At 41.9% G+C, this 16,406-nt stretch overlaps 1 protein-coding gene across 3 annotated transcripts in view; it reads right to left on the bottom strand.

Moving 5' to 3' along the window:
• MAP3K3 (mitogen-activated protein kinase kinase kinase 3) overlaps positions 1 to 16,406 on the bottom strand; it is a 63,142-nt gene that overhangs the window by 32,608 nt on the left and 14,128 nt on the right. For all 3 annotated transcript variants that reach the window (XR_007459130.1, XM_049636333.1, XM_049636334.1), the window contains exons 3-4: positions 7,694 to 7,734; positions 1,962 to 2,061 (exon numbers count right to left, since the gene is read on the bottom strand). Coding sequence is in view for 2 of the 3 variants with exons in the window: in XM_049636333.1 (XP_049492290.1) it covers positions 1,962 to 2,061; positions 7,694 to 7,734 (141 nt within the window). In the remaining variant the exon portion in view is untranslated. The remainder of the gene's footprint in view (positions 1 to 1,961; positions 2,062 to 7,693; positions 7,735 to 16,406) is intronic.

The following is a 16,406-nucleotide window of genomic DNA, read 5'->3' as shown; positions in this document are numbered from 1 at the left end:
TTTTAAATTAATAAAATGTAAACTAGTCAATTCTCGGTCATTCACATTAGCAGAGCATGGAAAGACATGCATCATCTAAAATAATTACTAACTACTAATTACGTTTGGCTTTAGAATTAACATCTGCATAAATATTTAAATAAAGGAATGACTAACATTCTGGGAAGCCACTTTATTGCCCAAAGAATTTGAAAATGGATTTTGGGACATGTGGAATTCTTAATGGAAAGAGAAATGAGCACTAAATCAGTCAGTAAAGTCTTTCCTCACTAAAGAATACCTTCTTTAATGCTGATTAGCTGGCAGACTCCAGCCTTGCTTTCTATGCAGTGACTGAAGCTTGAGCTGCAATTTTTAAAAGTTCATCTGCATTACTTATTAACTATAGAGCTAGTGGTTTATTTTCCAAATCTGCTGTATTTCTAAAATTTGTCACAAAAAAACAAAAGATCAGACAGTCTTATTTTTGTTAGCTATTGGGCAACATATCCAATTGTAGTTGTATATTTTGTATAAAAGGGGATTGGGGGGTTTTAGCCAACAAATCTCAGCCCCTATAGATGTCAGCCCCAAATTATGGAAGAAATTCCTTTTTCCTCCAGCTGAAGGTTTTTTGCTTTTATTTTTTAAAGTATAGTTGACACATAATGTCACGTTAGTTTCAGGTGTACAACACACTGATTTAACAAGTCTGTATGTTATACTGTGCTCACCACAAATGCAGCTACCATCTGTTGCCATATAACGCTACTGCAATACCATTATATTCCCTCTGCTGTACCTTTTATCCCCATGACTTCTCATTCCATAACTGGAGGCTTGTATCTCTCACCTCCTTTACACATTTTGCCTACCTCTCCCCTCTGATAACCATCAGTTTGTTCTCTGTGTTTATGGGTCTGTTTCTGCTTTTCATTTATTTATTCATTTGTTTTGTGTTTTAGATTCTATATATAAGTGAAATCATATGGTATTTGTCTTTCTCTGTCTCACTTATTTCATTTAGCATAACACCCTCTAGGTCCATCCATGTTGTTGCAAATGGTAAGATCTCATCTTTTTTATGGCTGAGTAATATTTCACTCTCTCTATATATACCATATCTTCTTCATCCATTCATCTATTGATGGATGGATGGACACTTGGGTTGCTTTATGGAGGAGATTCTTCACTCTTTAACCAATAAAACAAAACTACACAGTAAAGACCCAATTCTCAAAGAGCCAGGATGTTGTCCAGCTTTCTTGTCTTGTCCCCCAATTCAATTCCCTCAAGATGCACACTTTTTACTAGGCACCAACACACTGCCTCTCAGACTAATGCAAAGCATCAGCCCAAGCAGACTGTAGCCTCTAGTACCTTTCTTGGAGCTGGGAAAGCAGCCAAGTAACTGACACTCAAAAGAATCCCTTCCTGGGTGACAAAGTATGAAAAAATAAGAACTGGAAGGAAGGGCAGGGGACAGGAGGAAGAAGAGTTAAAGAAATCACTTGAGTAGGTGCTAACTTTGGAAACAAACTACACTTGGGAGTTAAACTTTGAGAGAAGAGTCCAGTATTTATGACTGTCAATAGAGGAACTACCCACCAGTTTTCCACACCTCTCCAGCCCCTCCTAAACCTCTGCTTCTTGTTAAGGTTGTGCTGGAAAGAAAAAGATAAGCTACAAAACATAACAGAGACAATATACATCCTGGCCCCAGTACCGTACCTGTTCCCACCATGGAGTATTAGAGCTACCACCACTGACTGAGCAGGCAGAATGGAAGTAGCTATGGAATCTCCCATGTAGCAAAAACCAGAAATCCCAGAATTATTGAAATTAAGGAAAGAGGCTCCAGAAAAGGAAAACCTGCAGATGATAGTAGAGGAACAAACTAAAATATCCGCAGTTAAGGAGAAAGAAAAAGGTAGTCAGCTGTCACCCCATCTTGTCTCCATACCACCCATCTACTTTCTTACCTCATTATTCATGTAATGAAGATCAAGAGGCTGCCCAAACACTGTTGTCACCTTGTGTTCCACATCTTCATATCTAACAGGCCGGCTGAATGCTATAATTCTGAAAAGGAATAGGAAGCATCGTTAATTGTATATTTTAAAAGTCAGATTTGGAAAGCTAGGACTTCTGAATATCTTCCTGTTCTTTTAAACATAGGATTCTCTTTTTCTCCTTCATACAGTTTGACTTTCTATTTTTTCTTTTCTTCTCTTACCTACTTTATTTTTTTTTTTTTTTACCTTTCTCCTGAGCATCACAAACATTGCTCAGTCCCAATAATTGTTCTACCATTTCAGCTCAGATCTTTCTATCAATGACAGTTCAGTATCCAAGCAGGACTACCTGAGGCACTTGGGTGGCTCAGTCAGTTAAGCATCCGAATTTGGCTCAGGTCATGATCTCATGGTTCGTGAGTTCGAGCCCCGCATTAGGCTCTCTGCTGTCAGTATGGAGCCCGCTTAGGATCCTCTGTCCCTCTCTCTCTGCCCCTCCGCTGCTTATGCTCTCTGTCTCTCTCAAAAATAAATAAATAAAATTAAAAAAAGAAAAAAGCAGGACATCTGGATTTAAACATTAAACACTCTTGTTAGGAAGAAAACCTGGAGACTGGAGCAGTGGTCCTGAAAACATGGTCTTAACTCCTAAATGACTCAACTCCAGGACTTGAAAGGTCTTATCCATTGCTGATGCCAGAGGAATCTCAATGCTGATTATCTTCAGAATTGAGATTTCCTACCTAAGAGTCAAAAGAATTTCCCTTGAGTTGGTTACATGCCTAAGTTTTTTTTTAACAAGTGACACATATGATCATATAAGTAGTGTTGATATTGACACTTTTCTAGAGAAACTCATTAGGTCAGTTCAAAAAACAACTTTTTTTTAAAATGTTTTATTTATTTTTGAGAGAGAAACAGAGTGCGAGCAGGGCAGGGGCAGAGAGAGAGGGAGTCACAGAATCTGAAGCAGGCTCCAGGCTCCAAGCTGTCAGCACAGAGCCCGATGCAAGGCTCGAACTCACGAACCGTGAGATCATGACCTGAGCCGAAGTCGGACACTTAACCAACAGAGCCACCCAGGTGCCCCCAAAAAACAATGTCTATAAATACAGAGTAGAGTAAGAACTTGTGCAAAGATGTGTTAAAAGAATCTGTCAATTAAACATCACAGCAAAATTTAAAACTGGGGACAGATTAAACATACAAAATGAATGAAACAGAAGAATGAAATATACAAAAAATTGACAAAATATTGGTAATATCAAATCTGGGTTACAGGTTCAGAAGGGTTCAGTATAACATTCTCTCTACCTTTGTATGCTGCTGGTAGTCAACAATTTTTGATGTACAAAAGCGGTCATATGGGCCCAACCCAATACATTACAACTTAAATACTTAAGATAAAAATAAACAATGAGATAAGTGAAAACAAGAGAATATCAGAAAGTAACTCATATATTCTCTCTCTCCCTCTCTCTCTCTCTACGTGTGTGTATGTGTGTGTGTGTGTGTGTGTGTGTGTGTATATATACACACACACACACATACATACATACAGAAGAATGCATAGGATTAAAAAATATTGGAGTGGAGAAGGTCTTCCTAAGCATTATATAAAATACAGAAGACAAGGAGGAAGAAGGCAGATTTAACAACAAAAATTTAAACTTCTGATAGCAAAATGATCAGCCCTCAACAAAGTTAAGAAATATCAAACTTGGAAAAATAATCCATGCAAAATCAGTAAGACAAACAACCCAACAGAAACATAGACAAGGATATTATGACAATTCAAAGAGTTATGAATGACTAATAAACACATGAATTTATGCTTAATGTGATGGGGAAAATATATATCAAAACCACCTTCATCTCTTAGTAGCCTAGGCTGGACGAAATATGACTAGTGCTCGGTAGAGTAGCAGTATTCAGCCATGGAGCCTCTCCAGTTCTTGCCCTCCTCATGCTGAGAAGTGTGTGGTTTTTTTACATCTTCTCTGCTCCTCCAGAGTGGGAAGTGGTATAACCAGAGTAAGAAGCAATAAACCACAGGACAGAGGGATCTAAGCTACTGGATTTTAATGGAATCTGACCAGATAATTTCTTTAATGTTCTTCTGTGCCAGGCTTGCACAAATAAGTAGGCAGCATAAAAGCTTCCATCATCCTAGAACTGTACTATTCAATGTGGTAGCCACTAGCCACATGCAGCTGGTTAAATTCAAATTGATTAAAATTAAATTTTATACTGGTTCCTCAGTCTCACTAGCCACAAGGCAATGTGACCAGTGGTTACTATGCTGGACAACAAAGGTACATGACATTTACATTATAGCAGAAAGTTCTTTTGGACAACCTTAATAGCATACTTCTATCAACCAGTCTATCCTTCACACAAAGCCTAACATCCCAGGAAGATAATTTCTCCATAACTTTTCCTTTATCCATCACCACCTTTCATTTTTGGAAATTATATTGAATATATTAGTTCATATCCCACCTGGGAATCCATTCATACTGTAATCCTTGTATTTTTTTTCCCTCAAACCAACTGTGCCAAGTAATGATACTGTGTAATGCTATCTAGATATGGGTTATCTAGATATGGACGTTTTCTGGAGACTTGAGAGAATGGCTTTCCATTAATTCCTAATAGCAAATCATACCTCCTTCATCAGCATCTCAGCAACAGGGGCCAGTCTTCCTGAATAAAATACCAGGAGACCATTCATATGTCCCTAGCACACCATTAGAAAAGGATCAGGCTCAGATAAATTCTCCTGCACTGTGCCTGGCAACAAGCCATTCAAAACCTCAAAAGCAGCCCCAAAGTCAAGATCAGGAACCAGGACTATCAGCGTTGGTAAGATCGAAGCTGCCGCCATCACCCTGAGTGGTAGGCATTTTTAGCCAATGGTTCAAAGAGGGGACTAACACCTGTGACAACCACCCTCACCAGTGTCCAGACAGGGAAGCTTTCCAAGGGAAGGAGTTTGAATCTACAGTCCTCTTCTGCCCTCCTGGGGCTAAAAGGTAAAAGCGTTAGGAGCCGGATCCCTACCCTTCCAAAGCAAAGGGAAACAGAATGGATACTTAGCATAGGTGAATGGAAAAAGACTATTTCTTCCCTCTTTTCTGTACATTCTAATTCTCTAAGGGCCTACAACATTTAGATATATACTATCCATATTCCCTGCAAAAAGTAAAGAAAGCCCACAATCATATCCTCTATAAAATCTCTAAGACATAAAACACATGAAACCAGACCTGTCTGGCACAGTGCAGCTGCAACTTGGCTTTCCCGCACCAACTTAAAAGTCCTCAATTCCACACATAGTACACAAACAGTGAAATGCAATGGCTCCTGAAAACAGCTCCATAAAAAGAGAATGCACAGTTTTCGAAATCTTGATACCAACACTCTGCTGTTCAGGCTTTGAAAGGCCATTCCTACCTGACCACCTTAAATATTTGTGGTTTCGATCTGGCAGCTTCTCTGAAACTAAACACATACAGTTTCTCAGTGTACGTCTGCTCACTGTAACTACATACCACTTTGGGAACAGGAATTCAGGAGAGCGTAACCACATAATTAGGCTCCAACACAATTGCGCTTTTGATTTTGTATCTACTTCTGAAAACTCTCTGCCAGTCTGAGTTTGGCAATCCTTCCAAAACCCAGTCATGTCAGAAGTGTGAAAAGCAGCAACAATCAAGTGACAATTTAACTTCTCTGCTACTGGCAGGACACAGGATGAGCCGCTGGGGACAGAAATCAGAAGACTTTCCTCCCTCCAGGCCTGAAACAGCCCTAGAACACACACCGCAGTAGCAGGGCTCTGGCTCCGCAGACCACAGTGTTTCCACCAGGCAACCTCTGACAACCTTGCAGGCTTGTTAATATATCTTTTTAAGGGAGAACAGCAGCCACATATCTGGACTTGTGCTAACAATGTTTGGAGGCACTAATGTCCTCTGGTGGAACTAATCTAATAGGAAGAGCTTATTCTCATGGGTTTGCTCTTCACATTTCCAAATGCTCAAAGCAAAGGCAAAAGTGGGGTATCAATGAGAGAGACTGGAATAGCAGGAAACATATTGAAAAGCACACTCAGGCACATATATGCCACATGCGTGCACGCACAGGGTCCCAATTATCCCATTACCAGAGTTCTGTATGCTTTTCAAAAGTTATTCCTTAAGTGGCGTCTGGGTGGCTCAGTCTGTTAGCATCCAACTCTTGATTTCAGCTCATGTCATGATCTCATGGTTGTGAGATCAAGCCCCACACTGGGCTCAGCATTGATAGTGCGGAGCCTGCTTGGGATGCTCTGTCTCTCTCTCAAAATAAAGTTTATTTAAAAGTTCTTCCTTAAGGAGCATCTGGCTGGCTCAGTCAGAACATGCGATTCTTGATGTTGGGGTTGTGAGTTCAAGCCCCATGTTGAGTTTAAAAAAAATAAGTTTTTCCTTAAATAACTTTAGAAATTAAGTGGAGTCCTATTTTTCTCCACTGAAAACTTCTATCTTGGCTTCCTACAAAAAACTAAATACTAACAATGGAGGAAAGGACAAAAGGGTTTCATAACATTACTTTCACTTCCCTAACAAGGTAAGATACTGAATATAGACTGAAAAACTCCCTCTTTCTATGTCCTCAAATGATCTGAAATCTTTCACAACTGACAGACTTGATGCAGCTTCCCATGACCCTGACACATTATAAAGAAACTTCCAAGTCACTAACCTGGCCCATCAGGTGGACAAAGCCAGGGGCCAGGGCCACTCTACTGGGCTGGAAATAGCACCACATCACAGGAGAATCTTGATCCTCTTTTAACTAATTTTTTATTTTTATTTTCTGACAGAGAGAGAGAGATAAGAAGAGAGGGGCAGAGGGAAGAGAGAGAGAGAAGAGGAGAGGGCAGAGGGAGGACAGAGAGAGGAGAGGGGCAGAGGGAGAGAGAGAGAGAGAATCTTTTTTTTTTTTTTCAACGTTTTTTATTTATTTTTGGGACAGAGAGAGGCAGAGCATGAACGGGGGAGGGGCAGAGAGAGAGGGAGACACAGAATCGGAAACCGGCTCCAGGCTCCGAGCCATCAGCCCAGAGCCTGACGCGGGGCTCGAACTCACGGACCGCGAGATCATGACCTGGCTGAAGTCGGACGCTCAACCGACTGCGCCACCCAGGCGCCCCAAGAGAGAGAGAATCTTAAACAGGCTCCACACTTAGCATGGAGCCTGACATGGGGCTCAATCCCATAACCCTGGGATCATGACCTGAGTGGAAATCAAGAGTCGGACACTCAACCGACTGAGCCACCCAGACGCCTCCTGATCTCCTTCTGATGCTATCAGGTGGCACAATGTCAGTGTATCTGGAAGTCATAACTGAGTAGGGCTGGAGTCCTGACTTCCTCCCCTAGCAAAATGGTGGACCCCACAGGAGCAGAATAATAGCAGAAGAGTAAAAACAGTAAAAGCAGTTGAAATGGCTTCCATTCCTAAGACCAAAAATAAAGTTTAATTGGTAAGCCAAGCCAAAAGTAAAAATTGCCCTTTTATGCCAAGTCAACCCCATCATCTAGCCAGGGAGCCCACAGGGATCACTCCAGGGAAACAGCTTCCGTAAGCTCGATGCTTTCTGAGAACCGCAGCACACGTGAACACAACCACTGATCAGAAGGCAGACTTACCGCCTTTCCCCGTTGTGCTCAAACTTGATTCTGACGTCACTCTGTCAAAGGAATGATAGACAGGTTAGTGGGTTCTCTGGCATGTGTTATCCTGCCATTCCCAGGTAAGCTTCAGGTAGTCCTTTAGCAACCTTAGGCAAACATCCCTGATGGCTCCCGTTACAGCGTCTCTACCTCATACGCATTCCTTTCCAGTGACTTGTAGCCTTTGAGTTCTAACTTCAGGGGCAACACAGCTCTTAGGACAAGATCTCTAAGTGGCTGCCCAGCTCAGCTGCTATGCTGACATGTCATTTCTAAGTTCATACACTCTATTTCTACAACTGGCTCTGGAGTTTCTCCTACCATATCACCTCCTGGCCAGGACACCTTTCCTTCTTGGCTGATAGGACTGAAGAGAAAGAGAAATCTTGGGATGGATACTTCCTAGCTATAAGTCCACAAGCAAGTTACTTATGCTCTATGAATCTTAGTTTTCCATGTGTACAGTGAGGCTAAACATAGCTGATTTGAAGAGCTATGAGAACTAAACAACATAATATACACAAGATACCTCATACATAGTAGACATGTGGTTGCTGCTGTTACAATGGATTTCCATGACCCTTTCAAGACTACCCCTGGTGGCATAAAGCAGGACCCTGGACAAGTTACCTTAGAAGTGTCTCCAGATTTGTCTTAACTTATTATCATGGGTAGCCTATGGGTACCCTGTGGACCGTGTCTATCTTGTTTCTGTACTACCAGTGACAAGCAAAGGAAATGGTATCTAATATTTGTGCCTAATATTTATTAAATGGATTGAGCGAGAACAGAATTGAGTGTAAACGTCAGAAATAGGAGGAAGTAGAAGCATTAGAATGTTAAGAAACAAATCAAGGAGGAAGAAATACTGTAAAGAGCAAGCGAGTTTAAAATGGCAGGAAAAGGGAAGAGATATTACAGAAGAAAAGAACACGTATAGTGAAAAAATAAAACTAAGCCTGTCAGGATACCAACAAATTAACAGAGATGGAGGAAAGGAAGAGTGGACAGTGAGCAAAAAGTATACTGAGAAAGAGAAATTAATAGGCTGTGGCTTGGAAGAAAGAAGAAAGTTTCAGAGTATCTTTAGATGAGAAACACAGAGCAGACAGAGAAGTCGACAGAAACAGGACAGAATGCGAAAGGTGGGGTGGGTACATAAAGAACTTCTTTTTCCCAAGAGATGAGAAAGCTAGAATTCTCTTATAGTCCCCTGAACTGGACGAGTGGTTCTAATCTACATCCTAAAAATGACTGAGGATAGGGCACCTGGGTGGCTCAGTTGGTTAAGCCTCTGACTCCTGGTTTTGGTTCAGGTCATCATCTTGCAGTTTGAGACTGAGCCCTGTGTCAGACTCTGCACTGACAGTGTGGAGCCTGCTTGGGATTCTCTCTCCCCTGCTCTCTGCCCCTCCCCCACTCATGTCTTTTTCTTTTCCTCAAAAATAAACTTTTTTTTTTTTTAAGGCTGAGGTGGTTTAGTCGGATGAATATCTGACTTCGGCTCAGGTCACGATCTTACATCCGTGGGTTCAAGCCCCACCTCTGGTTCTGTGCTGACAGCTCAGACAGAGCCTGGAGCCTGCTTCGGATTCAGTGTCTCCCTTCTCTCTGCCCCCCCCCCCCCCCCCCGACTGCCCCACCAAACGCCGCTTGCACTCTGTCTCTCTCTTTCAAAAAATAAAATAAAACATTAAAAAAATTAAAAGAAAAAAAGGCTCAGGACCTCAAAGAGCTTTTGTTTGCATAGATTGTATCCACTGATATTTGCCACATTAGAAATTAAAACAAAATTTATATTCATTTTGTTCATTTTAAAACAATTTAAAAAATATTACATGCTAACATAAACACAGTTATAAAAAAGAACTATATTTTTAGAGTTTAGTGACAGAATACAAATCTCCTTAATGCATGGCTTAATAGGAGACAGCTGGATTCTCATGTCAACTTCTGCTTTTAATCTGTTGTGATAATACGTATCATGCAGTCGCTGGAAAACTCTACTGTACATTCTTAAGAGATTGAGGGTAAAAAGGGCAAGTAACATTTTAGTATTAATATGAAAATAGTTTTGACCTCACGGACCCCCTGAAAAGTTCTTGGGAACTTCCCAGGGATCCCTAGACCACAGCTTGAGAATCACTGAATCAAAATATAATAATGCCACCCTCTATCCCATTATTTTAAAGACAAGGTGGAATTGGGGCTCAAAGAGCTTCATGTCCCTGAAAAGTTCATATACTAAACAGTGGATGGCAAAGCTCCCGCTCTGCTGACCTGCAATGTGACAACTCTTCAAAACACAGCTCTGATCTTGCCCTCTCACTCTTTAATGTAACATGTAGACCACTTCATCCATTAATAGTATATGACAATAGCTAACATTTACTGAACATTTACTATGTATTAAGCCTTGTTCTAAGCCTGTTACATGTATCAATTAAGCAAATCCTCACAACAAATACTATTATTGTCCCTATTTTACAGGAGAAACTGAGTGACAATAAAGTTAAATAAGTTCCTTCAAGGTCACCATGCTTTAAAGAGCCAGGATTCAAACCCTGGAAGCCCAGCTCTTAACCATCATGTTTTGCCACAACTTAAGTGTCACACAGGCAAAGGAGGTTTATTTTGGGGCGCCTGGGTGGCTCAGTTGGTTAAGCGTCCGGCTTCGGCTCAGGTCATGATCTCACGGTTCATGAGTTCGAGCCCCGCATCGGGCTCTGTGCCGACAGCCCAGAGCCTGGAGCCTGCTTCGGATTCTGTTTCTCCCTCTCTCTCTGCTCCTCCCCTGCTATCGCTCTGTCTCTCTCTCTCTTTCTCAAACATAAATAAACATTAAAAAAAAAAAAAAAAGGAGGAGGTTTATTTTACTCACAGACGCAGAGCTTCAATGGGACCTTACTTCTTGGAACTCATGGAGGAGATGGGAGTAATAATGAAGTCAGAACCAGGACACTGAGATACCAATCATGCAGCAAGCTATGGGGCCTGGGGAGCCAGTAGGGGATGCTTTGGCTGAGGTTGTGAGTAGATGGGGATGGAGGAAGTAGAATGGAAAAGCACCGTGCCCCATCTGGTCTGCACTCTAGGTGAGTGTAAGTGTGTGTGTGTGTGTGTGTGTGTGTGTGTGTGTGTGTGTGCGCGCGCGCACGTGCAGGCATGTGCAAGCAGAAAGGTGGGGCAGTGCTGCAGAGAAAGTTACTGTGTGGATTTGAGGTTTACACAGGTGACAGCAGTTGTCTGTCCTCTTTTTCTCCTTCCCTGGAATGCTCAGCAGTTAGCATGGCAAGGGCCCTCCACAGCACAGTGCCCCGACATGCCGCTGCACACGGACGTGCCACCTCCAGCTGCCTACACTCTCTGGTCCCACAGCTGGCTCGGGAGTCCCCGAGCGCTCACCGAAGTCTGCAAACCTGTCTGCCCCCGCAGGGGGGCTACCAGAGCCTTTCACCTGCTGCTGCTCACAGTCCAGCACACCATGGTGTAGCTTTTGCACTGTTAGTATTTTCTATTAACAGATTCTGTTTCTAGAACAGCTTTAGAGTTTCAGAAAAATTGAGCAAACAGATCCCACATACCTTTCCTCCCACCAAACAGTTTCATCTATTATTAACATCATACATTACTATAGTACATTTGTTTTTATTACAATTAGTTAACCAATATTGATGTATTAACTAAAGCCCCTTAGGATTTATTTCTCTCTGTTGATTTAAAATAAAATTGTATTCTTTTGTTGCTTTTCATCTCATTTTTTATAGCAATAAAAAACATATAGCAATAGCTCTTATTCATAAACTGGGACATTATACTTCGATGTACTTACAAAGGAATCCCCTCTGTCCCTTTGTGGGACTGAAGGAACTGAATTTATTTAATGACGACCATAATCCAAGCACTATTCCGTGTGAATTCAGTTAGAAAGGGAATTTAAACTTTTGCCTTAAACCACAAATCACTCCTACTCAAGACCAACCAAGCCTGTGATTAGTAAGCAGTGTAAACAAAGATGCTTAGGGCTCTGAATCCCTTCTTTGATGTGGTGACAGCCTTTCTAGGGCAGGATGCTGGCATGTACCACATGGTGTGCCCACATCTGCCAAGTTCCTAAATCCAAGTTCCCCCTGTCAGGCTGACGAGAATAAGCCATGGATAAGAAAAGTTCAGATAAAGATAAATATATTCAATTCCTCCTGCCAACCATTCTCCTTGCTTCTCTGAGACATTTCACACTGGTGGCCAAGTTCTCTTTCATGAGGTTCTCTCCTCCCCTGCCTTCTGTGACTCTATCCCAGCCCAGGGAACCTGCCATCACTCTAACCACTTCTGCTTCTTTGCTGGTTCCTCTTCCTCATGCCTTCTCCCACCCCTCCCCCCACATGTTGATGTTTGGACTTTTGGCCTCTGGATTTCTCCTGCTTTCCTCACATCCTCTCTTCAGTAAGAATAAAAAATGGGCAACTTGAGGGGCACCTGGGTGGCTCAGTCGGTTAAGTGTCCAACTTTTGATCTTGCGAGGCTCAGGTCATGATCTCATGATTTGTTGAGATCAAGCCCTGCTTCAAGCTCTGTGCCAACAACGTGGAGCCTGCTTGGGATTCTGTCTCCTGTCTCTCTGCCCCTCTCCTGCTCATGCTGGCACACACATGCTCCCTCCCTCCCCCACCCTCTCTCAAAATAAATAAATAAACTTAAAAAATTTTAATAATAAAAAAATAGGCAACTTGTAAATAGAAAATTTCCAAATCTCTATGACCAGCCCCAATCTCTCAAGCAAAACTTCCTCTGTCTGCCATGTATTTGAGGCAGATATGTTGTTCTTAAAAATGTGACAGCAGAGTCCAACCATCGGTTTCAAACCCTGGCTCTACAACCTCCTAGCTCTATGACTTTGAATTTGACTAACCTATCTGTAACTCAGTTTCCTCATTTGTCAAGTGCGAATAGTAACAATATTTATCTCATGGAGTTATCAGAAGAATTAAATGAAATAATTAGGTAAAGACATGAGAATGGTACCTGGCACATAGTAAGTGCTCAATAAATGAAAACACAGGTCCCATTAGCCTTTAGCCAAAATTCTTGGGGCGAAAAGGGTTTCAGAATGCGTTTTTTAGCTTAGAGAGGAAGTATGGTACCTGTCATATATATTATGTGACGCCTCCCCCCAGGGAGGGTCCCTGGGGCAGCGCTTCCACAGCACAGGCAGAACATGAACAGGTATTCCCCCACGCACCTCTGTCCTGCTTAGCCTCTCTTGAAGTTAGTTTGGGACTTTATCACTAGTTCTGACCAAGAGCTGGGAACATAACTGAGTTCTACACTCTCTTCTTTGGTGGCCACATGTTCCAGGTCAGTGGGGCCACCCTCGATCAGGGTTCTGACTGTGGGGAACACTGTCCTTCCCTTCCCCACACTGGGCATATTGTGTTAAGTCACCTAAGACTTAGGGTTTTTCTGTTAACACAGTACAAGCTAGTTTTTGTAGTGAAAAGTGTGAATACTCACAATAAGTGGAATAAATAAAGACTATAAACAGCCCTAAGTCCACTCAAACCAGGTTTTGCTGCCAAATGAGTCTGCCACAAATTTACCAAAAAAAAAAAAAAGTATTTCAGTTTCCAGTACCCTTTGGATTTCAGAAATGCAGATAAAGGATTGTGGACCTGCAAAAACACACATACACACATGCATACAATCTGAATTTTTTTTTTTTTTTACTATGATCTCAAACTCAACCTCACTACATGTATGTTTGCCCCAACCATCCTCCTAAACTAGTCTCCTTTCTCATTAATGCCATTTCTAACATTGGTACCACTGCTCTCTTGGCTGAAGACAAACCTCTGAGTTCCACTTGATTCTTTCCTTCCTCTCCCCTCCAATTCTCCCTTCAAAGGCCTCTGGGACAGAGCCCCCTTCCCATTCTCTCTGTCATCACTCTCACTGAGACCCTTTCCCCTTAGTCCTGGATTCTTAAAGCAGACTCTGCACTTCTGAGCTCCCTCTGCCAACACAGTCTACATTCCTCTACGGTTTCAGTCATCTTAACCACCACTTTCACCATGTCCCTTCCTTGTTCAAAAAGTAATCAGTGACACCCCTGATCTATACAATAAAGTCTAAATCCTCAGCTGTCATTCAAAGTCCTCTGGAACTTAAGCTCACTCAGTTTACGTAGCCATCTCACACTGTCCTCAGCAGGACTGCTCTCTCCGGCCCAAACAATGCCCACTCTATTTCCTGAAATAAGCCAGGTTCGTTCTTTGCCCTAAGCCTTTGGCCTTTCAGTTGCCTGACTTGGAGTGCCACCCTTCCTCCTGTCCACCTAGCTAAACATTCACACATTCCTTCACAGCCTAGTTAAGTGCTACCCCCTCCAGAAATGACTCTGTAACTCCTTCGGCTCAAGCTCACCTTACACTTTCGTGGCACTCACTATCTGTACCATATATTTAGGCACAGTTGCATCCTACCTCAGTTTCTTTTTTTTAATGTAGTTTTCATTTCCCAATAAGACTGTATGGCTCCCAGGGTACAGGGAACACAACACATTTCTTTGTATATCTAAGAGGCTTGACTACAGACACATGTTGAACTGAAGGGAGAGGTGCCATCCCTGCTAAGAAAAGAAGTTCCAATATAAAAATTCAGGTCTAGGCAAGTTCAAGTCGCCTGCCCACCACAGCCAATCTCAGGAAGATAGTGTAGGCCTCCTGGCTGAACTACAGATTTGGGAACTCAGCAGGGACAATAGGAGTAATCAACAATGATGCCAAACTGAAGTAGAAATAACCTTCTCAAAGTCTAAACTCAACAACTGAACATGCAACCCAAGAAAGCTCCCAGGAATCCCTGTACAAATCTGGGTTTATTAAACAAATGTTTGTGAACTAATTGGACTTGACAAAGGTTTCAGCTAGCCATTGTTCAGAGTAGCTCTCCTTTTCCCTGTATTTGCTATGTGTCTTTAATGGCTCCCATATTTTTGGCACTAGAGTCCTTATTTTGCCAAAGATAAAAAATGAAAAGAAAAAAAAAAAAGGACAACAAAAATAATTTTGTGTGGGTCTGGAAAGTCCTAAGGGCAACGGAAGAGATGACTGTAAAGCAACCTTCTCTGCCCTAGTTCTTTCTATATGCCCAGTCCTTGCACTGTGTCTGGCATGCAGGAGCAGCTCAGTGAGCATCTGAATGAATCAATGATTGAATGGTATATTGCTTAGCTATTGCTGCCTAATAAACCACTGCTACACACACACGCACAAATATAAATATATATATGTATAAAATATAAATAAAGCAGCCTTCTTATAAAATAAAATATCAAGCTTATATATTGCTTTATGTTTCACTTTCAAACTAGCCAGACAATCTTATCAACAACCCCTGAAAGAGAATGGAAGTCCTGAAGAGCCAGGTCTGTCACAGTAAAAGCAAAAGACAGTCTGCTCAATCACTGGCCATACTGGAGGAACAGCCCCCAGAATTTTCCTCCTTTAGAACTGATAGCCAAGAGTCCTGTCCTGCTAGTGCTGAAATGAGGAAAGCAACTTTTCCATTCAGCACCCACTAGTGAACACCTGCAAAGTCAGACCCAGAGCCTGGATGCTATTCAAGCCTCTACTTACCAGTTACTGGTAAGACTTGAGAGAAACGGGAATTAAGGATTCTATTTCTTCCTCCACTGGGATTTTAAGAAATTAGGCTAGCTTCAGAAATTTACAAAGAACTATCTGATAGACAGGAATAACAATCCAATAAAGGTAGAAAACCTTAACCTTTTCAGTTCCATGACAGTATGCAGAATTCTGATTAGAGGCTTTCACTAGAACTCATACCTGCAGTGCCAGAACATAACAGAGTGATGTAATCACTACCACTTTACATCTGTACATCTGTTTTACGATGTACAAAATGCTTTACATTCTGCCTGTGACCTTACAACAACTTTAAGAGGTAGATACAACGGGTATTATTTCAGATGGAAAAACTGAGGTTTAGAAAGATGATTAGACTTATATACAGTAAAATTACTGTGACCAGCAGTCAGAAGATCTGGGTTTGCTTCCTGGCTCTACCAAATACCTTTGTGTAAGCACTCTGCAAACTTTTAAGCATCATACACATGCTTACAGTTGTTAGTGCTATCAACTGTTGTTGTTGAAAGCACTCGGTAAACTGTAAAATCCTAGGTTAATGGATTATTAACAACTCCAAGACTTCTAGGCCAGTACTCTTTTCAGTACACTAAGCTGTCAGCTTCACAGAGAAATTGCACCTATTGATAAAGCACTGTGAGCTGATGACTGCTAAAGGGGTGTTGCTCATCACCGCCTGCAAAACTGTCCGTAGGCTCCAACCACACACTGGGATGGGCCACACATCTAAGATTGTTCGGCCAGCTCTAACAAGGCTGTAGGCTTCCAGGGATCTAACGTACAAGAGGAAGAATGCAGAGAACCCAGATCCTACCTCCTAGCAAAGAGTTCATAGTTGAGCACCTCATTGCCCATATACGTCCGAAGCTGCTCAGAACGCTTAGTTGTTGCCAAACGCATTCTCTTTTTCAATTAGTTACCTAGCTTTCTCACTTAGGCAAGAGAATGCCTGAAGTCCTGCTAAGCAGAGATATTAAATTAGGTTTTCCAATTCTTCCAGGCCTCAGCTCCCCAGCAATTGT

This window comes from Panthera uncia, chromosome E1 (genome assembly GCF_023721935.1).
Source record: "Panthera uncia isolate 11264 chromosome E1, Puncia_PCG_1.0, whole genome shotgun sequence".
Classification (NCBI taxonomy): domain Eukaryota; kingdom Metazoa; phylum Chordata; class Mammalia; order Carnivora; family Felidae; genus Panthera; species Panthera uncia.
The sequence above is the reverse complement of the archived record's forward strand: the minus strand, read 5'-3'. Positions and strand labels throughout refer to the sequence as shown.